The 24,519-nt window shown below is 41.6% G+C and overlaps 1 protein-coding gene across 1 annotated transcript in view; it reads right to left on the bottom strand.

Annotated features, from left to right (window-relative positions):
* ptpn5 (protein tyrosine phosphatase non-receptor type 5) overlaps window positions 1-18,458 on the bottom strand; it is a 47,938-nt gene extending 29,480 nt beyond the window's left edge. Inside the window, exons 1-3 of the mRNA XM_053617103.1 lie at window positions 17,684-18,458; window positions 15,484-15,594; window positions 1-78 (exon numbers count right to left, since the gene is read on the bottom strand). Of these exons, the coding sequence (XP_053473078.1) occupies window positions 1-78; window positions 15,484-15,594; window positions 17,684-17,854 (360 nt within the window). The 5' untranslated portion in view covers window positions 17,855-18,458. The remainder of the gene's footprint in view (window positions 79-15,483; window positions 15,595-17,683) is intronic.
* Between the last annotated feature and the right edge of the window lie 6,061 nt (window positions 18,459-24,519).

The following is a 24,519-nucleotide window of genomic DNA, read 5'->3' as shown; positions in this document are numbered from 1 at the left end:
TCCAGTGCCAAGGATAACTACTCCGAGGAACAGTGTTGCTAATAGTGGACATACACACTCAACTCTCCAAATCTCCATCTGTAGACATGGGTAGGTGGGCATTATTAATGGTGTGCACATAATGGGCAAACAGTTAATTGCTTGAGATAAATGAAGATATGTTCCACAACAGTGGAAGGTGGTCTCACTTATGTGCATGAAGGGTTGTTTTGATGGCAAAACTACAGCAAGGGTGCTCAAATTTCTCAGTGAGGTCTCCATTAACCCTTAAGCCAAGGTGGAAAAAAGGAAAGTTACATAAGTAATCATGGTTTCTTTCTTTGGAACTACTGTAGGCTTTCAGTGTACTGAGTCCAAATAAAGTTTCATAAGACTGTTTCCTAATTAACTACACAAGACCACTTATTAAAGTCATCACTAGGGTTTGTAACATGTCCTGACAATACACCTCACTAACGTTCAAATTGTAGAACCTGGTAAAGGTAGACATTGAGCTCCATGTTGCCAAAGCTGATTTTCCTCACATGACCTCTGGCTTGCTTTCTTGACTGGTCACTCATTCTGCCATCACTCTATGAGATATGGTCCTTGACATGTGCATTGAGACTGTAATGTCAGAAAATGACTATTGAGGAGCAAAGATAAAAAGCACAGTCTCTACAGGGACTTTGACACTACAAATTCCTAATTGCAGCACTACTCTAAGCAGCTCATGAAACCCCTAGGTGCTAGAGCACAACCACAGCAACTGTAATGTGTTTAGATCTATAATGGCAAAACAGTCATGTTTGTTCACCACTCACATCACAAAGGCAGAATGACATTTACTGTTGATTTCTTAGATCCATTATGTTAAGGCTATGGATGGTGTGGGTTTACACTCAGATTTGTAAGCCTGTTCCACCAATAAGGCCACAAGTGTATCTGCATTACTCTATGATCACCTGAATGTTCTAATGCTGGGCTATCAACACGCTTTGCTAGAAGATAAGAAGCAGCCCCCGAGATTACAGTCAGTCTCTGTACTGTATGCAAAGCAACTGTACTCCTCCAAGCTCTGCTCATCATTACCCTGATAAGAGATCTTGAATTTGGCTCATGCTTGCCATCAATTTCTCTACTCTGTGATGCAACACAGTAGATGTATTTACTCTTCTTTTCCTAGGGGGGTGAACAGTAGAGAATACTGTTCATTTCTGTTTCTAAAGCAGCAAATGTGTTCACTTTGTTTTAGTAGGGGGCTGAGCCCAATAGCCTTGTGTTCATTTAGGTGTTATGCTACAATTATGAGAGGGAGACACCCTTGACCACCTACTGCTGACAAGACACAGGTCCCTGGTACTGGAAAAGAGATTGTAAGAAGAACTCTTCACCTTTCATAAGGACAAGGAATTCACCATTGGCATTGGCACTGATTCCTGATTATCAATGGCATCATTTAGCTGATCTCACATCAAACTCAGCTAAATTCATTGAGAAATTACATTTATATAAAATCAACAGAACCCTTTAAAAATGTCAGGTTTTTGTGACGTAATAAAAATGAAACCAAGATAAATCATGTCTGAAATTTCCTACCTTTATTATGAAATGTAAACCTATTAATTAAAGTGAAAATCTATAGGAATCTTTTTATTGAAAAAATAAATTACAATAACCTGATTGCATACAGTTGCGGTCGGAAGTTTACATACATTCATCGTGAACATTGATATCATGGCAATATTGGGAAATATTGGGCTTTCAATAGTTTCTTTGAACTGTTCTTTTTCTGGTAGCCATCAACCAGCTTCTAACAGTATTCTGCTTGGATATTTGACCACTCTTCTTGGCAGAATTGGTAAAGTTCAATGACATTTGTTGGTTTCCTGGCCCTGACTCAATTTTTAAGCACAGTCCATAAATTTTTGAGATCAGGACTTTGGGAAGGTCATTCCAAAAGCTTAATGTTAGCCTGCTTTATCCATTCTACAGCCAGATTTGATGTGTTTGAGGTCATTGTCCTGTTGGAATACCCAATGCTGAATAATTCTAAGGTAGTCCTCCTTCTTCATTATTCCATCCACTTTATGCACATAATGCTACCACCACCATGCTTTTCAGTTGGTACAGTGTTCTTGGGGTTGAACTGACCATTAAACTTTCCACCAAAAGGCTTTTTATTTGTTCATATGGTCAGCCGTAAACTTTAGACGGGCTTGACAGTGACAATTTTGGTGCAGGGGCTTCTTTCTTGGACGACAGCCTTTCAGTCCATGGCGATGTAAAACACACTTGACTGTAGACAGTGGCACTGATGTTCTAGCAGTGTCCAGTTCATGGCAGGCCTGTGCCTTGCTGGTTCCTGGGTTTTTCCTGACCATCCGAACCAATTTCCTCTCAGCTGAGGGTGACAGTTTGGGTCTTCTTCCAGACCTTGGCAAAGTGGCTATACTTCCCAATAGCTTGTACATACTTACAATAGTTTGAACTTATCTTGGAATCTGCAATTGATTATAAATGGCTCCAAGAGACATTCCTGACTTGTGTAAACCCACCATCCTCTTTTTCAGATCTGCACTGTGCTCCTTGGACTCTCCCATAGTACTGTGTGTTGGTCAATCCAATGAGTGCTCTCAAACAAACCCTTTTTATGTTGGCAGCTTATCATGATCACTAACAGGAAATTAAGAGGCCTTGGTCTTGGCAAATTAAAGGACATTTTGGAACTTTCAGCACCACTGAATTAATAATCAGTGTTTGTATGTATATTTTTGACCCTGTATGTATAATTTTGGTCCTGTGTTGAATACTAAAAAACCCAAATTAATTAAAACATCTGAACCAAATTCTTTTTTAATTTTTTTTTTATTAAACATGTATGTTGTACAATCATTCTGCCCCAGAAAAAGAAAAGTTCAAAGAAATTATAGAAAGCCCAATATTGCCATGATATTCATGTCCATGATGAGTGTATGTAAACTTCCGATCGCAACTGTAAGTGTGCACACCCCTAAACCAATACTTAGTTGAAGCACATTTAGATTTTTTCACAACATTCAATCTTTCTGGGTAAGTGTCAATCAGTTTGGCACATTTTGACTTAGCAATATTTTTACATTCTTTCATGCAAAAGCATTCTAATTTTGTCGAATTGGCTGGGCAGCTCCTGTGAACAGCCCTCTTCAGGTCACCTTTCATTGGATTTAGGTCTGGACTCTGGTTGAGCCATTCAAAAACGTCTGGGTTACGCATGTAACCCTGTTCCCTGAGAAGGGAACTCCACGTTGCGTTTAGCATAACACTGTGGAAGCACCGTCGCGCGCGACCGGCATCTGAAGCTTGTGAAACATCATGCCTATTTATAAGCCTGCCGTGATCAGTTGACATGGCAATTAAGCGCGTCCTGTGATTTCAGCCTCTCTTATCTGCAGCGAAGATGCAATTCACAGGCCTGCCCAGGTAGGACAAAGATACACAACATCTCATTCCCTTCTCAGGGAACAGGATTACATGTGTAACCCAGACTTTCTCTTTCAAAGGGAACTCCATGTTGCGTTTACCATAACGCTATGAGAACGAGCATACCCACTCTGTCATACTGAGGGTATGGCCTGTTCCAAAAGACCCAAGCCGGAGGGTCACTACAAGACACTTGAGCCCGGGGCAGAATGAATATCCAGGCTGTATTATCGAAAGAATGTGTGTGGCATAGACCATCCTGCCACAGCACACACATCCTGTAAGGATACCCCGTTGGACAACGCCTTCGAGGAGGCGACCGCCCTAGTGGAATGAGCCCTTATGCCCAAAGGCGTAGTGAGACCACACGCCTCATAAGCGATAGAGATTGCTTCCACTTTCTAATTAGAAATGCGCTGCTTCGACACAGCATCACCTCTACTGTAGCCGCCAAAGCAGACCAGCAGCTGCTCCGACTTACGCCACTGACCGGAGCGGTGGACGTAAGTACAGAGAGCCCCTACTGGACACAGCAGGTGCATTCTCTCTTATTCCGAGGAATGGAGGAGAGCAGAAAGCCTGCAACACCACAGGCTGGGCAGCAGATGTAGGCGCTTTAGGAATATAATCCGGCCTAAGATACAGGAAGGCCTTGGCTAACCCAAGGGCACGGTCAAGGCAGGAAGAGGCAACAGAGAGAGATTGTAGATCTACTACTCGCTTGAGAGATGTCAGGGCCAGCAGAAGAGCTACCTTTAGAGTAAGAAGCTTCTAAGAGGCTGAATCTAAGGGTTCAAATGGGGCCCTTGACAGTCTTCCAGGACCACAGAACGGTCCCAGGAAGGTATGCGTGGCCTGCAGATGGGCCTCAGCCACCTGACACCACGCATAAACCTCAAAGTTAGAGGATGTTGCCCCACAGAGGCTCCATTAACAGGGGTGTGGCTGGTCAAAATGGCGGCCATGTAAACCCATGTAGCAGGCTGTGGTTGTGGCCGCCCGGTCCCCCTGGCTCTTCATAGGGGGAGAGTGGGCTGCCACACTTGCCTTCTGTGCCTCCCTCCCACTAGCACTGGCCCTACTCATGGATGCCCGGGCGAACTCGGCATGACTGGGAAGGAACTAGCTGAACGCTGCCGTTTGCTGTTCTGCTTCACGAAACCTGTTGGCGATGGCATTAACCACACCGCCAAACAGGCCGGAAGGTTTAACAGGGCTGTCCAGCAAGGAGACCTTATCTTTGTCCCCGATCCCTGAGAGGTTGAGCCATAGGTGCCTCTCCGTCACAACCAAGCTACCCACTGAACGGCAGATATGACGGGTCGTTTGCTTGGTCACCCAGAGAGAAAAATCTGTGGTGTAGCACAGCTCTGCCACTGCCTTGGGCCCAATTCCCTCCCCAGTGTCGAGCTCTCCAGCAGGTCTGCTTGGTAGGCCTGCAACAATACCACTGTATGCAGTGACCCACAAGCAAGACCCGCTGCCACAAAGGCTTTACCCACCAACACTGAGGTGGCCTTACATGGCTTGGAAGGCAAAACCGGCCCCCCATTAACCTGCCGTCGATGGAGAAAGATGGCTCACAAGCGCCTCCTCCACCTTTGGCATAGCTAAATAGCCATGCTGCTCACTCCCCATGACAGCCGAGTAATCAGACGTCACAGGGTTATAAACACAGCTAGTGTATGGTTTTCCCCAGAAGTGTGATTTCATTATGCACTTCTGGAAAAAAGGGGAGTTTTCTGCGGTGTGAGGGAGATTTATTTTCACTGGGGAGGAATCTGCTGCTACGAGCCACTTCCTCTTCCCTGGGCCAGTATATATTTAGCTTTTTAACTGCCCTAGTAATCATCTCAAGCAGCTCTTTATATGCTTGAGAGCTGCTCTAGGTTTTTGGTGCAATGGCACCCCCTATTGGCTCCTCTGAGTCAGCGAGGGTGTTTTGGCTTTCCATAGCGGAAGGAGGAGCCGCAACACAGCTCCAAAGTCAGACAGAGTGCCGGACCCGCAAGACTGAGCAAGAGATAGAGCCGCGCTCATCTCCATCTCCTCTTCCAGATCCATTCTAGATCCCCAGGGCCTGAGCCATCTGGCTGCCTCGGCAGTGGCTGGCCTAGATCTGCGAGGCTCTGAAACCCATCTCCCTTCGGCCCAGATGTGAGCGAGTCGCGAACGGAGCTGCCTAATTGTAAAGCATTCACAATGCTCACAGTCAGACCCCTTGAGGACTGCTGTGGCATGCTCCACTCCTAAACACTTCACACAGAAAGTGTGTCCGTCCCCCCGTGATGAAACAAGAGCAAGGCATAACACACTTCCTGAATTCTCTCTTGCTCATTGTTTTTTCTTTTTTCTCTGTTTTTAAAGGGATAGAAAAGGGATTGATTTTTTGAAAAGATAGAGAGGAAATGAAGTGTCTTTTTGTTTCGTTACAAAAATGACCGACAGGAGTCATATATATATCACGCGACATGCTTAATTGGTAAATTTATATAGCGCTTTTATCCAAAGAACTTTACACTGTATCTCATTCACCCATTCACACACACATTCACACACCAATGGTAGCAGAGCTGCCATGCAAGGCCTAACTTGCCATTGGGAGCAACTTGGGGTCAGTGTCTTGCCCAAGGACACTTCGGCATGTGGAGTCATGTGGGCCAGGAATCGAACCACCAACCCTACAATTAGTGGACAACCCGCTCTACCACCTGAGCCACAGCCGCCCCACATCTATAGGTTAATTGCCACGTCACCTGATCACGGCAGGCCTATAAATAGGCATGATGTTACACAAGCTTCAGATGCCAGTCGCGCATGAGGGCACTCCCATAGTGTTATGCTAAACGCTTTGAAAGGGAGCCTTGAACTTGTTTTAGTGAAGCCATTCCTTTGTTTATCTGGAGGTTTGCTTTGGGTCACTGAAAGGTGAAATTCCTCTTAATATTAAGTGGCAGAAGCCTTGAGGTTTTGTGTCAAAATTGACTGGTATGTGGACCGATTCATTATTCTTTCCACCTGATTAAAGCCCCAGTTCCAGCTGAAGAAAAACAGTCCCAAAGTATTTTAGTCAAAATGTTTATGATTATGTGATGATCGGTCTCCATGGATTCAAGTGCTTGAAAGCAAGACTTTGAGTATGAAGCAATTAAAAAGTTTCGTCCTCAACACTGCTCAAAGTTTTCCAGTGCCAGTAGCAGCGCTCAGGCCTCAACTGTGAAGATGGAGGTCTGTCCTGGAATACGTATGCCATATTGTACATCTCCAATCAATTCTGCTGCTGATACACTGTTATCCACTTTGGATCCATGTGTGAATACTGTACTATAGAGTGGGAAACTACATTTCAGTTCCAAGAATTCCTGTTCATACACATTGGGAAGTGTTTCTGCCTTTTATAGTTGTACCAATGCCATAAAAATAGTTGTTTTTTTCAGGGTCCGGGGGGGAGGCAAAAAATTATACTTTCTTATGTTGTCCAGTTTGATGTTCAAATTCTCAAAGTATGATTTAATCCACATTCCAGAAGGTTTGATTGCTTTAGGTCTAGCTTCATACAGATAAGAACTTTCTGGTTGGAATACTGTTGTAAACAACAGTATTACTTAGATTTGCTTTGAGTTTGATTGCATAGTGTAATGCCAGTTTCAGATGTCTATTCTGGAGGGAAGGTTCACCGGCTTTGGTATAAAGGCTTTGAAAAGGACTTGTTTTGAAGGTTCCAAGAGCTAGACATATTCCCTGATGGTGTATTGTGTCAAGTGTTCAAATGTATGACTCCCATGCCTGACCATACACAATACACCCGTAATCCAGTTGGGATCTAATTAATGTTCTGTAGAGATGTAAAAGAACAGTAGTGTCCACACCCCATTTTGTATTGGGCATCACTTTTAAAATATGCATTGTTTTTAAAAAAAAACATCAACATCTTCATATGTAGGATAAAGGTGAGAATTTTAAATCATTTACTACTTTAATGTATTCTCCCTCCATACTCAACTCTGGGTAAGGATTGGAGAGGCAAAAATGCATGCATACTGACTTTGTTTTGGAAAATCTGAATCCATTTTTTATTGACCAGTTGTTTATTTTATTTATACATAGTTGTAGCTGTCGTTCAGTTATATTCATGTTTTGCCCTCTATAGCATATGCATAGGTCGTCAACATATAAACGCTGAAAAATGTGGGGGTCAATAACTTTGATTATAATATTGATTTGTTGCTGAATAAAGGCACTGAAAGAATGCTTCATTGTGGAACTCCTAGCTCATGTACATTTACATTTACATTTATTCACTTAGCAGAGCTTTTATCCAAAGCGACTTACTTGCTTATGTACATGTGGGTTTGATAGTGTAGTTCCTATTTGAACACGAAAATGTCTGTTTGTCAAGAAACTGGAGATAAAGATGGGTAGGTTGCCTCTGAACCCAAGTTCGTGCAGGTCTTTGAGTATTCCATATCTCCAGGTGGTATCATAGGCCTTCTCAAGGTCAAAGAAGACAGCTACAACATGTTCTTTTTTAACGAAGCTGTCCCGGACAAATGATTTAAGTCTGATAAGGTGGTCCAATGTGCTTTTGCCTCTTGTAAACCCACACTGGTAATCGCTGATCATATTCCAGAGTCCATATCAGATGGTCGTTGATCATTCTCTCCATGGTTTTGCAGAGACAGCTAGTCAGAGCTATTGGACGGTAGTTGTTTACATCAGAATGATCCTTACCTGGTTTGGGGATGGGAATAATTATTGCTTCTTGCCACGAAGGTGGTATATTCCCTGTTTTCCAAACATTATTAAAAATCTCCAGGAGTAGTAGTGTTGTATGTGGTATGTGCTTGAGAAATTCATAATGGATTCTGTCTGGTCCAACTGCTGTATTATGGGGATGTTTGATAGCCCTTGTAAGTTCCACTATAAGTGTTGATTATATGACCAAGTGTTATGAGTGGAAATTGTTGGAAATTCCCGTTGTATACCTATCTTATTGAATTCTGATAAACAGTTGTCTAATGAAGAGTTCTTTTTTTTCGAAGGATTTTGCTAGTATATTGGTTATTTCTTGAATTGTAATTACGAGAGTGCCTTGATGCTTGATGTGTTGAATTTGAGATTCTTCATCTTTATGTTTCATCTTTCGAATCAGGTTAGATAGTCCCATGTGCGCCATGAGAAATCAAGCAACAGATCAGGTTTGCATATTGTTAAATAAATTTTTTAATATGTTCCATGCCTTGGGTGCAGGTAAGTGTCAGAGCCGTCATTGAGGATACAGAGTTCATTGTTACTGATGAAGTCTTCAAGTATTTTTCCCTTCCTATTTGTGCGATTTCCTCCCCATAATGGACTGTGACCGTTGAAGTCACCTGCAGGGGATTAGGAATTGATAAGCAAGATTGTTTAGATCTTGAAGTGTAAAAGGTATATCTGGAGGCAAGTAAATGGAACACAATGTGATGACCCTATGGAGGGTTACACTTACCGCTATTGCTTGTAGATTAGTATCTATTTTGACTTGACTGTGAATTACATTGCGATGAACTACAGTGAGGGAAAAAAGTATTTGATCCCCTGCTGATTTTGTACGTTTGCCCACTGACAAAGAAATGATCAGTCTATAATTTTAATGGTAGTTGTATTTGAACAGTGAGAGACAGAATAACAACAAAAAAATCCAGAAAAACGCATGTCAAAAATTTTATAAATTAATTTGCATTTTAATGAGGGAAAAAAGTATTTGACCCCCTCTCAATCAGAAAGATTCCTGGCTCCCAGGTGTCTTTTATACAGGTAACGAGCTGAGATTAGGAGCACACTCTTAAAGGGAGTGCTCCTAATATCAGTTTGTTACCTGTATAAAAGACACCTGTCCACAGAAGCAATCAATCAGTCATATTCCAAACTCTCCACCATGGCCAAGACCAAAGAGCTCTCCAAGGATGTCAGGGACAAGACTGTAGACCTACACAAGTCTGGAATGGGCTACAAGACCATTGCCAAGCAGCTTGGTGAGAAGGGGACAACAGTTGGTGCGATTATTCGCAAATGGAAGAAGCACAAAAGAACTGTCAATCTCCCTCGGCCTGGGGCTCCATGCAAGATCTCACCTCGTGGAGTTGCATTGATCATGAGAACAGTGAGGAATCAGCCCAGAACTACACGGGAGGATCTTGTCAATGATCTCAAGGCAGCTGGGACCACAGTCACCAAGAAAACAATTGGTAACACACTACGCCGTGAAGGACTGAAATCCTGCAGCGTGCGCAAGGTCCGCTGCTCAAGAAAACACATATACATGCCCGTCTGAAGTTTGCCAATGAACATCTGAATGATTCTGAGGACAACTGGGTGAAAGCGTTGAGGTCAGATGAGACCAAAATGGAGCTCTTTGGCATCAACTCAACTCGCCGTGTTTGGAGGAGGAGGAATGCTGCCTATGACCCCTGGAACACCATCCCCACCGTCAAACATGGAGGTGGAAACATTATGCTTTGGGGGTTTTTTTCTGCTAAGGGGACAGGACAACTTCACCGCATCAAAGGGACGATGGACGGGGCCATGTACCGTCAAATCTTGGGTGAAAACCTCCTTCCCTCAGCCAGGGCATTGAAAATGGGTCGTGGATGGATATTCCAGCATGACAATGACCCAAAACACACGGCCAAGGCAACAAAGGAGTGGCTCAAGAAGAAGCACATTAAGGTCCTGGAGTGACCTAGGCAGTCTCCAGACCTTAATCCCATAGAAAATCTGTGGAGAGAGCTGAAGGTTCGAGTTGCCAAACGTCAGCCTCGAAACCTTAATGATTTGGAGAAGATCTGCAAAGAGGAGTGGGACAAAATCCCTCCTGAGATGTGTGCAAACCTGGTGGCCAACTACAAGAAACGTCTGACCTCTGTGATTGCCAACAAGGGTTTTTAAACCAAGTACTAAGTCATGTTTTGCAGAGGGGTCAAATACTTATTTCCCTCATTAAAATGCAAATCAATTTATAACATTTTTGATGTGCGTTTTTCTGGATTTTTTTGTTGTTATTCTGTCTCTCACTGTTCAAATAAATCTACCATTAAAGTTATAGACTGATCATTTCTTTGTCAGTGGGTAAACATACAAAATCAGCAGGGGATCAAATACTTTTTTCCCTCACTGTATGATGCTTAGTCCTCCTGAAGGACGTTGTATGTTTGGTCCATTTGCATTAAAACTTACAAACCTTTTTAGGGATATTTGACTATTTTGGGATAGTTGTGTTTCTTGGAGACAAAATGCAAGAGGGTTAAAAAACATGGCTAGTCGTTGAAGTCCAGCAAAATTTGCTTGACACCTCAGCAGTTCCAGTGAATAATACTGTTACTTGTCAAGTTGGTAGCACCGGAACTTGGACTCTACTCCTACTCTTAGAAGAGGGACTCTGACTGCGGGGTTCTAATATCTCCGCCATACCTATATCTGTTAAATGGTCAGCTTTCTGTGGCCTGTTCTACTGACTAGCCTTTAGTTGCTGTGCTTATGTGCTTTGTTGTGGCTTCTTTCCTTTTGATATTAGGAAATGTTCCATTGTCAGATTTGGTTCTTCACTAGCACCGGTTTGTGTTTGACTAGTAGTGGTTTGAGTGCTTTGTATTTTCTTTTTTGATGAAGCTAGGTTTTTATTACTGATTAGTTGTGGTTTGTCTTTAGTTAGCCAGGTCACATCTGTCTGGCACTCAACTGTGTGTTTGGTTGGTAATATTACAGCTGCAAAGGAGTTCTTAAACTTAAAATTTGGGAACTTTTCCAACTCTTTGCATGCTTCTGCATAGTTCACTTTTTTTTTTTTTTTTTTTTTGCCATATTACACTTTGAATTTCTTTTTCTTTAATCCATGTAGGACAGTGTTTTGATGAGGCCGGGTGAACCCCTAAGCAATTTCATCATTTTGATAGTTTTAAACCGGTTTCTTTATGCCTGTCCTCTCCACAATTGTAACAGATAGGATTGATCAAGTACCCTGAAAAGATCCATTCAGGTAGTTGAGGTTTGTTGAATGTAATAATATATGTTCCATTCTTTACCATTTGGTCTCTTTTTTATTGCAATCCTCTTTACACTTGTAACACCTTGTTGTGCTAGTTCTGAGGCTATTTCAGTCTCATCCATGTCTTGTAGTTCTATAGTTCTTATTATGCCTTTGCTAGGTATGGGTGTAAAGATGCATTAGATTATCTGCATGAACTTTCTTTGAACATTCAACCAGGATCCGGCCTGACCTCAGCTTTTTCATGTCTTTGACAGTTCCTGCAATCCCTGCACTACCTGTGGAAGTAATTTTTGGAAGTACACATCTAGCATCCATATCATCATATGAATTCTGCGCTAGTATCCATGTTTTGGGGGTTTGTTCATTTGCCATATTTATTATGATTTATTTCATCATTCTTGCTCCCCACCCACCTCAGAGCCCAACAAGGGGATGCACAGAGCCACGGAACTCCAGCAGATATGCACCTGTCATGAAACCAGTAAGGGAACTCTGAACTACAGTTCCCAACAGCCACTACTTCATTGTCACATGACCACCTGCACCTGATTCACGTTCCTGGTAATTAGCACTCTTGTATATAGTCACAGGTTGCAATGCACTAATTGTCTCACGTTATTGTCTCACTATACCTTTGTCTATACTGCCATATTTTGTCTTTGCCACAGTGTTTTGTTTCCTTGTTGTACAGTGTTTCGTATGTTTGTTATGAAATGTTTAAGAATGTGTGCTTGTTTTCGTCTGTACTTTGAAACGTTACAGCACCAAGGACACAAGAAAAATATACTCTTAGAATAAGAGCTAAAACCTCAAATTGTTTGCTTGACCTTATGCCACCACCTTCTGGGGAAAAATGTCATTATGGCTGATTTAAATGCCAGTAATTGCCCAAGGAATGTCATGATATCGTGATTGATTGGATTGGGCCTCTCCAACCACCAGTCTATTTGAAATTAGAGCCAACGTATTATGTTGGATCTGGGGGAGTCACAACTGCCCCCATTACTCAAACGCCAGGACCTCCTCTTCCACAAACACAGGTTGCAACTTATGGCCAACAAGTTGCCCCATTCGTCGCCTTTTACGAACAGCAAGGAGGTGCTAGGGACCTATTCTACCCTGGGTCCCTACTGGGGTTATATATTATATTAATTATATTATATCATCATATGAAATGATAAAATGGTCTGCACTTATTATATATTATATTCATAATTAATATCAAAATAAGACATTTGAAAAAAAAATACCAAATAAAACATTTGATATAACATAATAATGTTACTGTATGTACAATTAAAAAAAAAAACAACACCAGAACTTTCTCTGAGCACATCTTGAGTAGTAAAAGCCAGATATTGTCAACAGGCTTACACGCCACTCCATCTTCAATCTATGGCAACAAAACTGAATTTAAGAAATTTTAAGAATCCGCAGCTCAAGCCCTGTTCTTCAGCTTACTTTGCAACTGATTAGCATGACTAAACTTCAGTCAGATATCCGTTTCTGTGTCTCTCACAGGTTAGATCTAATGTACGTACTTCTGCCTGCCTTTTTTTCCCCCCACCCTTCTCCTCCGCCAAAAAGCAGGAAAATACATTCTTATAGACAAATTTTATATTAAAGTGCAGTAACATCAAATTATTTGTATAGCATATTTTAAATATATTTATATTATTTTTGAACAGCAGAGATTATGTTAAAAATGTTCAGAAAGACTCATTTGAGTGTACTGTACACAACACACTTTTTCATCGAGATATAATTCCCCACTTCCTGCAATGTGATGTTATTTTCATGGCTGTATTAGGGCTATATGTGAATAACGTCCATGGAGGTCTGTTGCTTGTTGGGGGTGGTCTGATATGCAATTACATCTCTTAGGAAATTATAATGTGAGGTGGAAATCATTGAGACAGACTGAGAAAAATGACATTAAATGCATTTTGAATAGGATGTTTAGGTATTAGGAATGATGTTGGATCAATAAAGATGGCTGTATATCAGTACAGACAGCTAGCTATTTTAGTAGCCTAGCTATTTTAGTAATAAAAAGGTATAAAAAGGTATTTAAAAAAAGTAAAGTAACATGAACCAAAACATTACAGTATGCTGACTCCACCAAATTAGTGGTGCTTGAAAGTTTGTGAAACCTTTAATTTTCTATATTTCTTCATAAATATGCTCTAAAACAGCATTAAATGTTCACACAAGCCCTAAAAGTGAACAAAGAGAACCCAATTAAAGAAATGAGAAAAAAATATTATACTTCGTCATTTACTTTTAGAGGAAAATGATCCAATATTACATATCTGTTAGTGGCAAAACTATGTGCTTTCAGTATGTGGTGTGTTCCCCTTGTGCAGCAATAACTGCAAATAAACGTTTGGGGTAACTGTTGATCAGTCCTGCACATCGGCTTGAATGAATTTTATTCCGTTCCTCAGTACAGAACAGCCTCAACTCTGGGATGTTGGTGGGTTTCCTCATATGAACTGCTTGCCTCAGGACCTTCCACAGCATTTCTACTGGATAGAAGGATTGGATTTCTACTAGTAGCTCGATTATAACTGCCCATGTAAACGTAGTTAATGTACTTGACAAAGACAGTGTGCAGTAATGTAGTGTTGACTTCCCTCTCACTCACTCACTCTCTCATTCACCCTCGCTCTCTCTCCAGATAAAATCCAAAAGGTATAGTACAGTGATTTTTGCCTTTTGTTGGTGTTGGATGGATGGGGACAAAGTGGATTTTAATTTCTTTATTTTTATATAATTTATAAGTCATATTAGATCAGTCTCTAGCACAAATGATGAGACCCTGTCCAAAAATAACTGTATTTCTATAGATTTTATAGCCACTGTTACTCTAATATATACATTACTAGAAATATGTTTTGGTGACTCTAAAAATTTTGGGAGGAGTATGCCCAGACCCCCCTAAAAGAAGCTTAGTCACCCATTCATAAATCTCTAGTGATGTCCCTTTCTAAACACACAAGTTGTTCCATCAAAGAATGGTTAAAGAAGAATATTCTTGATCTTTAGCAAAATGCAGACAGGCAGCAGTGTTCTTTTTGGAGGGCAGTGACTTTCTCCTTACAGCCCTGTCATGCACACCATTGTTGTTCAGTGTTCTCCTGATGGTGGTCTCAAGAACATTAACATTGGCCTTTAGTTTCTTAGAAGTTACCCTGGGTTACCTTGTGACCTCGCGGACTAGTACATGTCCTGCTCTTGGAGTGATCTTTGTTGGTCGACCACTCCTAGGGAAGGTAACAATGTTTTTGAATTTCACCCATTTGTACATAATTTGTCTGGCTGTGTATTGGTCCAAACTCTTTAGGGATGGTTTTGTAACCTTTTCCAGCCTGATGAGCATCAACAACTCTTTTCCTGAGATCCTCTGGAATCTGCTTTTTCCATGCCATGATATACTTCCACAAACGTGTTGTGAAGATCATACTTTGATATATCCTGTTATGACACCTGATTGTCAACCCATTGATTGAAAATACCTGACTCTAATTTTACCTTCAAAGTAATTGCTAATCCTATGTTCACACACTTTCGCCACTCACAGGTACATAACATTGGATTATTTTCCTTAATAAATAAATGACGAAAAATAATATTTTTTGTCTCATTTGTTCAATTGGGTTCTCCTTCTCCAGTTTTTTTTTTTGTACATTTTTGTATGTCTAGTGGAAAAATTTTGTTCAGTTTGGCTTATGCAAACATTATAAGGCCCACTGTGCTTTTATAATATGAAATGTTTTTTAATCAATTAAAAATGGAGTCCTAAGTCACACGATGCTTAGTGTTGCATTATTGAAAATGTATTGTATCAAGACACCACCATATTGTATCATGTCCTATCAAATTTGAATTTTGTACGTCATTAAACTCCAATTAGATGTGTTTGCTTGTTTTACCCTGTTACACCGCACCATTTTCTTTCCATTAGAAGTGATAACACCAATCTAACAATGCAGTATAATTCTTTATGTATTTACCTGTTGGTCAGAAGACTCTGCATTTGATAGAATGTACTGGAGGAGGCCCAACACTTTATATGCTGCTGGGCAAGCTCTGTATCCATTCAGCATGTAAAGAACCCACAAACCCTGCAGACAACACCACAAACACATGAGTAAACAACATGTTGGTGTGAATTAAGTTCTTTATTTTACATTATTGCCTGGACACAGAGAAACATTTTTTTAAATGTCAGACATATAATATATTTGTAATGATTACAAAAAGGCAAGGATTTAAACTGGGCTGGCATTCCAATAACATGTTTGATGCCCTCATTAAATAATATCACTTTCAGTGCAGTCAGTTGTTGACAATAACTTGGAGTTAAATTACTAATTTCAAGCCTGTTTAACCATGTCAAGCCTGCTAAGTAGTTAGTAGCAGTATTGATTGAATACTGAGGTAAATTAAATTTAAATGGAGCATTTAAAATAAAAATTTAAATGTGATATTTCACCACCCTGCCATTTTGGAGAAGCTCCGCCCCATTCGTCTAGCCATCACAATTTGGCCCTTGTCAAAGTTGCTCAGATCCGTACGTTTGCCCATTGTTCCTGCTTCCAACACATCAACTTCAAGAATTGATTGTTCACTTGCTTCCTAATATATCCCACCCCTTTACAGGTGCCACTGCAATGAGATAATCAATGTTATTCACTTCACGCGTCAGTGGTTTTAATGTTATGGCTGATCAGTGTACTTCTTGATAGTTCTTGTATCTTGAGGGATGGTGGATGCTAGAAACTAGAAGAGAACATGGTGTAGAGCAGGGTTTGATGTGAAGTGCCTTCAGGTAGTCAAAAGTACAATTTTGGCTTTGACAATTTTTTGTCCCAGACTGCACCAAGGTTGCATGTGTTATCAGTTGGTATGATTTCTCATGATAACTTCCAAGGAGATCACAAGATCTTGACATGAGATACGGACAAAATGTTCCTGTAAACTTCTGAATTCATTCTTCTGCTACCATCATGAGTTACATCAGCGATACAAGCCCAAGCCATGACACTACCTCCACCATGTTTCACAGATGAGCTTGAATATTTTGGATCATGAGCATGTAGAACTTTTGTGGCTCATCTCTGTATTTCTTTACAGTTTCCAATCTGGCTTCCTGATTCTTACTGCTGATGAGTGGTTTGCATCTAGTGGCTTCTTTCTGCTTGGTGGATTGTGATACCTTCACCCCTGCCCAGTGGAGCTTGTTGGTGATGTCACTGACTGTTTTTTTTTGGGTGGGTGGGGGGGGGGGTTTCTTCACAGCTCTGTCAATGTTTCTGTCATCAGCTATTGTTGTTTTCCTTGGCTGACCCATTCAGTGTCTGTTGCTCAGTACACCAGTGGTTTCATTCTTTTCCCTCTTTTCTCAGCTTCAAAATGAGCGGAGCTGCGTTCACAATATGCACAGTCAATTCAATTCAATTTTATTTGTATAGCGCTTTTTACAATAGACATTGTCTCAAAGCAGCTTTACAGAAATATCTGTCAGACCCCTCGAGTGCTGCTGTGGCATGCTCCACTCCTAGACACTTCACATAGAAAGTGTGTATCCTCCCCCCGAATTCTCTCTCGCTCATACTTTTTTGTCTCTCTCTTTTTAAAAATAAAAAAAAGACAGAAAAGTAAGATATTTTTCTTTCTTTCGAAACGATAGAGAGGAAATGAAGAGTCTTTTTGTGAGCATTACACAAACAACTGATGTGCAGTCTCGCTGAAGATAATAATGCTGATTGTGGGGTTCACAGGTGCCATTTTTAAATCACATGACGTGCTTAATTGCCACGTCACCTGATCATGGCAGGCCTATAAACAGGCATGATTTTACACAAGCTTCAGATGCTGGTCACGTGCAGGGGGCCTCCCACAGTGTGAAGCTCACACAACATTGAGTTCCCTTTGAAAGAGAACAAGAGACACCTTTAGTTTCCTAAGCAACACTGCATACAGCACTTTTTCTAATTTTATAAAAGCATATAAGGGGCTGTGAGCTTGGACAAAATAAAACTGGCTGTGGTCTTAAAATGATGTTTTAAAGTGATGGATGGAAATTTTTTATCCCTCTCCTACTTGTGTCATCAATAGATTATGTCAAAATGCTACTATGGCTGGTTTTTGATCAACATGTCAGACAAAAACATTTGATAGTGGCAGTGTATAAAGTGTTTGTAGACTCACTGTAACTTGAGACAGAATGTATAGAAGAAGATATGCTATAGCTGTAATGCTCGCTCTCCACATTCTTCTCCACAGAGATGCTGGCAGAGGGTTAGGCGTAAGTGAGCCATTGATCTCTTGTTCTGTTAGCATGTCTTGTTCATCAGGAAGCTCTGCCATGATGCTCTTCATCCAATGTCCTATAAGAAATATAGATTAAATTACTTTAGCTAAACAACTTTACAGAAAATGTATTATTCTTTATTGCTCACAGCTTAAGAGGAACGTTTTCTTTCTTTGTAAGGAAATTCCTTATGTATATATCCTGACTATACCTGCAGACATAAATTTAAATACAAAGACAGACCTAAATAGCACTGACTTTGTAGGTAGTATCTTCAGTTCAGGCACCACAACAAACCTGCCAAGAGAGGGACACCCACCAAAACTCACAGACCAGGCAAGGAGGGCATTAATCAGAGAGGCAACAAAGAGACCAAAGATAACCCTGAAGGAGCTGCAAAGCTCCACAGCAGAGATTGGAATATCTGTCAATAGGCCCACTTTAAGCCGTACACTCCACAGTGCTGGGCTTTACAGAAGACTGGCCAGAAAAAAAGCCATTGCTTAAAGAAAAAAAATAAGCAAACATGATTGTTGTTTGCCAAAAGGCATGTGGGAGACTCCCCAAACATATGGAAGAAGGTACTCTGTTCAGAGGAGACTAAAATTGAGCTTTTTGGCCATCAAGGAAAACACTATGTCTGGCGCAAACCCAACACCTCTCATCACCCCGAGAACACCATCCCACAGTGAAGCATGGTGGTGGCAACATCATGCTGTGGGGATATTTTTCATTGGCAAGGACTGGGAACCTGGTCAGAATTGAAGGAATTATGGATGGCTCTAAATACAGGGAAATGAGGGAAACCTATTTAAGTCTTCTAGATGTTTGAGACTGGGACAGAGATTCACTTTCCAGCAGGACAATGAACCTAAGCATACTGCTAAAGCAAAACTCGAGTGGTTTAACTGGAAACATTTAAATGTCTTGGAATGGCCTAGTCAAAGCCCAAACCTCAATCCAATTGAGAATCTGTGGTATGACTTAAAGATTGCTGCACACCAGGGGAACCCATCCAACTTGAAGAAGCTGGAGCAGTTTTGCCTTGAAGAATGGGCAAAAATCCCAGTGGCTAGATGTGCCAAGCATATAGAGATGTACCCCAAGAGACTTGCAGTTGTAATTGCTGCAAAAGGTGGCTCTACAAAGTATTGACTTGGGGGGAATGCAAATAGGGGTGAATACTTTTGTAAGGCACTGTAGTATACTTTGGAATTTACTACGTACTGTAAACATACAGCGTACTGTATGTTTACAGACTGAACAGTTGCTACTCTTGATTATGATTGATGAGGAATTATTTAATAAAGGAGTTACTCCACCCGACGCCGCTGTGTCTACACGAGAAGGTCACAGTTGCAGGTTCAGGTCATTTTGCGTGATCAATAAAAGATGGCGGTTTGTGAGATCGGAGAGTTGAGAGAAGCAGATGATGTACAGAGTTACTCTCGTCATCATAATGGCTTCTCTGCAGTATTTACACACTTGTTTGGTTGACTGAGGAGATGAAAAGCAGTGTGATAGTAACTGTTGTGCGGTGTAGATGCATTTTGGACTTCCTGTAGTTTTTATTCCGATTGTATTATTCAACCCCGAACACGTCACTCGCAAATAAATATTTATTCACAGTCGCACAAAATACTTTTCAGTCACAAATGCGAGTGAAATGGTCGCACTGTAGATCCCCGAGTTTATCTGCAAAGTTTTTTCCTGTTCGGCATGATGACATTTAATGTCCCCGACAACCTCTCTAGTGCCATTTAGCAACAAGAAGCTGCGAAGCTGGCAGCATGAGTGCTAAAATGCTTGTTTCTGAATTTTGGCATTACAAAATGACATCATCCCTGCGCCACTCTATGGTGATTGGCTGAAAGTTTAGGCGCTTGATTTGATCTGCATCTGAGTTTTCCATGAGTGTAAGACTTTAAACGTCAATATCGCAGTCACGTAATCACGTACAAAATCGTAATCACGATCGATATTCGATTAATTGTGCAGCCTTAAGCAGACGTACACAGTCTTGGCAAACTCTCGCTAGAACTCGCTCTGGGAGCAGAGCAATCAGGGGAAAAGCATATAGATGTTCCCTCAGCCACGTGTGCACCATGGCGTCCAGCCCTAAGGGTGCGGGAGGAATGAGCGCGAACCACAGCGGGCAGTGTGTTGTCTCCTCAGAGGCAAACACATCCACTTCCGTTTGGCCAAACCTCCACCATATGGACTCCACCACTTGTGGATTGAGCCACCAATCCCTGGGCCTCAGCCCCTGCCTCAACAGGATGTCTGCCCACATTCCAGTTGCCCAGAATGTACATTGCACTCACTGACAAAAACTTTCCCTCTGCCCAGAGAAGAATTAGTTGTGCCTGCCTGAACAGGGGACGCGGACATAATCTTCCCTGGTGGTCAATATATGAGACTACTGCTGTGTTGTCTGTCAACACATAGTGACCTCTCAATTGAAGAAGAAAATATTTCAGTGCTAGAAATATGGCTCCAGAGACCGTGAGCTGGATAGCCGTCGAAGACACCCGTTAGGGAGGTGTCTGTCATTACCGTCTTGTGATAAGGAGACACACCTAGAGCATGACCCAAGGGTAGAAACCAGGGACATTTCCAAATTCTCAGAGCACGTAGGCATCGCCGCATGACACTGAGTACTCTCAGAGGTTTCATCCTTGGACGAAATCCCCAACTTTTCAGCCACCACTGAAACGGTCTCCTGTGCAATAGGCCCAACGGTATGATGTTGGCTGCTGCTGCCATAAGCTCCAACAGTCTGTCATAGAGACTGGAGGGGATGCCAAGATCCAGCTTTATCTTGCTCAATGTTGATAGGATTGACCCTATGCATGTTGGGGATAGAAATGCCCTCATTGTAGTAGAATCCTTATAACCCCTAGAAAAGTTGTCCACTGCACTGGAGAAAGCATACTTTTCTGAGGTTTAACTTGAGCCCCAAGCTCTCCATGTGGGTGAGAACAACATCTTGATGTTGAACCACCAGTTCCCTGGTTCGACTAGAATTAAACAGTCATCCAGGTAGTTTAGTACACAGATGCCCTGGAGTCACGATGGAGCCAGAATGACATCCATGCACTTTGTGAAGTTGCGAGGGGATAAAGCTAGCCTGAAGGGAAGAACCCGATATTGGTATCTGTTGCCTCCAAACACAAAACCCAGGAACCACCTGTGACTGGGCAATATTTCTATTTGGAAATATGCATCTTTTAGATCTATCGTCACAAACCAGTCCTCAAACTGAACCTGTGGAACGATAAGTTTGATCGTCAGCATCGTGAACCTGTATGTCCGAAGAGTATAGTTCAGATGACGCAGATCTAAAATTGGCCGCATACTTCCCTCTTTTTTGCAAACCAGGAAATAACAGCTGTAAAAACCTCCCTCCCACAGAGAACAGGGTACATGTTCTATGGTCCCTTTGTCCAAGAGGGATCTTACTTCCTGTGCTAACGTTGGGCTCTGCTCTGTGCTGACTACTGTGGTGAGCACACCTCTGAACCGGGGGGTCGAGCTCTAAACTGGACCCTTAACCCTTTTCTACGGTAGACAGAACCCATGGAGACACATTTGGCAGTAGTTTCCATGCTGTCAGGCAGTTTTTTAGTGAGGTTAACTTTTCCACATTCTATTGGAGGGAAAGCATCAGATTTTTGTTGCCCTGTGACAGCTCGCTGAACAGAGAAACTGAAAACTTGGGATAACCTTGGCTAGGGGAGGCCCTACAGTTGTATTGGGGGCTAACTGCCCTAACAACCTCATGTGCCCTGATACGTCCCTCCACCGCCCCTCAGGACCGTTCCGCCTTTGTCTGCTTGGCCTTTATGACCAGTCTCAGATCAGGCTTAGTAGCAGGCCGCAACTGTGGCCGCCTGGTTCACAGGCGTCATTTATATATCACGCGACATGCTTAATTGCCTCGTCACCTAATCACGGCAGGCCTATAAACAGGCATGATGTTACACAAGCATTCAGCATTCAGCTAACGCAATGTGGAGTTCTCTTTGAAAGGGAACAGTCTTTCCAGCCTAGCAAAAAGCGACTGTGTTTCAATTTAGCTTGATACGATATACATGTTACCTGTCCTGCTTCGACCTTATGTAGCCCATAATGTGCCAGGTATGTTAGTGAGTTCAGGATGAGATTTGGAAACAAGAGACAGACAACTGGAAACACACAACTGTACTGCCCATCATTCAATGTGAGTGACATGTTCAATTTGTGCATCAGATCAAGGCATAGTAAATTAAAAGGTGAATAATTATCAGTTGATTTACTGTACTCTGATTTTATTAATGCAATATGTTCTATACTTACTGGAGGATTAAAAAGTTTTGAAACAGGTCTGTATCTGATTCCATCATATGTTTCACAACAATAAGGTTGTGAAGGTCTTGGGAAAGCTCTTTGCTTTTACCCATCATGAAATGTTTCTTGTGTGACACCTTGGTAACGAAAAGCCTTTTTATAGACCATCAATTTACTAACCCAGCTGATATTAATTTACACAGATGGGGTATAATTACTTATGGATTTCAGCTGGTTCCTTGCCTTACCTTGCCTTGGAAAACTGCTTTTTCTTAGCGTGTTCAATACTTTTTTCCTTTGTCATTCCGCTTTATTACACATAACTTCATTTATGGACTTTAATGTTGTGATTTCTTTATATTTCCGGATTTCTTGAGTTAATACTGATGTCTGGTGAAAATTTCATGTGAATAACCTCATTGGAAATATACTTACCAAAAATTTTTTTGATATGTATATTAATTTCCACCACTGTATGTACAAAAAAAGAAACGTCCCTTTATCAGGAGTCTGCATTTTAAAGATAATTTTGTAAGATCCAAATAAGCTTTACAGATATTTATTGGAAAGGGTTTAAACAATGTTTTTCATGCCTGTTCAATGAACCGTAAACAATTATTGCACATGCACCTATAGAACAGTCCTTAAGACACAACAGTTTACAGGTGGTAGGCAATTAAGGTCACAGTTACAATAACTTGTAAGGACACTAAAGAGACCTTTTGACTCTGAAAAACACCAGGGAAAGATGCCTAGGGTTCCTGCTCATCTGCGTTAACATACCATAGCCCTGCTGCCGGGAGGCATGAGGACTGCAGATGTGTTCAGAGCAATAAACTGTAATGTCTGTAATGTAAGACGCCTGAGACAGTGCTACAGGGAGACAGGAAGGACAGCTGATCGCCCTCGCAGTGGCAATCCACATGTAACCATGTGCCCCCCCAGACGTGATCGAGAACTTGCAAATGCCTTGGTGGAAGAGTGGAGGAACATCTCACAGCAAGAACTGACCAATCTGATACAGTCCATGAGGATGAGATGCACTGTAGTACTTAAAGCAGCTGAAGAACACCAGATACTGACTGTTCCTTCTGATATCCACCTCCACTTTGTTCAGGGACTCATTATTCCATTTCTGTTCATTATTTGATGAATTGTGAAACTTGTCTGTGAAACTTGTTCAGTTTATGTCTCAGTTGTTGAATGTGTTTAGGTTAATACAAATATTTACACATTTTAAGAAATTTGCTTGAAATAAAAGCAGTTGAATGTGAGACGTTTCTTTTTTTGCTAAGTATATATATATGTATATATATACATACACACATATATATATATATACACATACACACAGACACACACACAGTGAGGGAAAAAAGTATTTGATCCCCTGCAGATTTTGTACGTTTGCCCACTGACAAAGAAATGATCAGTCTATAATTTTAATGGTAGATTTATTTGAACAGTGAGAGACAGAATAACAACAAGAAAATCCAGAAAAACGCATGTCAAAAATGTTATAAATTGATTTGCATTTTAATGAGGGAAATAAGTATTTGACCCCTCTGCAAAACATGACTTAGTACTTGGTGGCAAAACCCTTGTTGGCAATCACAGAGGTCAGACGTTTCTTGTAGTTGGCCACCAGGTTTGCACACATCTCAGGAGGGATTTTGTCCCACTCCTCTTTGCAGATCTTCTCCAAGTCATTAAGGTTTCGAGGCTGACGTTTGGCAACTCGAACCTTCAGCTCCCTCCACAGATTTTCTATGGGATTAAGGTCTGGAGACTGGCTAGGCCACTCCAGGACCTTAATGTGCTTCTTCTTGAGCCACTCCTTTGTTGCCTTGGCCATGTGTTTTGGGTCATTGTCATGCTGGAATACCCATCCACGACCCATTTTCAATGCCCTGGCTGAGGGAAGGAGGTTCTCACCCAAGATTTAACGGTACATGGCCCCGTCCATCGTCCCTTTGATGCGGTGAAGTTGTCCTGTCCCCTTAGCAGAAAAACACCCCCAAAGCATAATGTTTCCACCTCTATGTTTGACGGTGGGGATGGTGTTCTTGGCGTCATAGGCAGCATTCCTCCTCCTCCAAACACGGCGAGTTGAGTTGATGCCAAAAAGCTCCATTTTGGTCTCATCTGACCACAACACTTTCACCCAGTTGTTCTCTGAATCATTCAGATGTTCATTGGCAAACTTCAGACGGGCACGTATATGTGCTATGTGAGCAGAGGGACCTTGCGGGCGCTGCAGGATTTCAGTCCTTCACGACGTAGTGTGTTACCAATTGTTTTCTTGGTGACTATGGTCCCAGCTGCCTTGAGATCATTGACAAGATCCTCCCGTGTAGTTCTGGGCTGATTCCTCACTGTTCTCATGATCATTGCAACTCCACGA

Source organism: Ictalurus furcatus, chromosome 27 (genome assembly GCF_023375685.1).
Source record: "Ictalurus furcatus strain D&B chromosome 27, Billie_1.0, whole genome shotgun sequence".
Lineage (NCBI taxonomy): Eukaryota > Metazoa > Chordata > Actinopteri > Siluriformes > Ictaluridae > Ictalurus > Ictalurus furcatus.
Note: the sequence above shows the minus strand (reverse complement) of the source record. Positions and strands in the feature narration are given on the sequence as shown.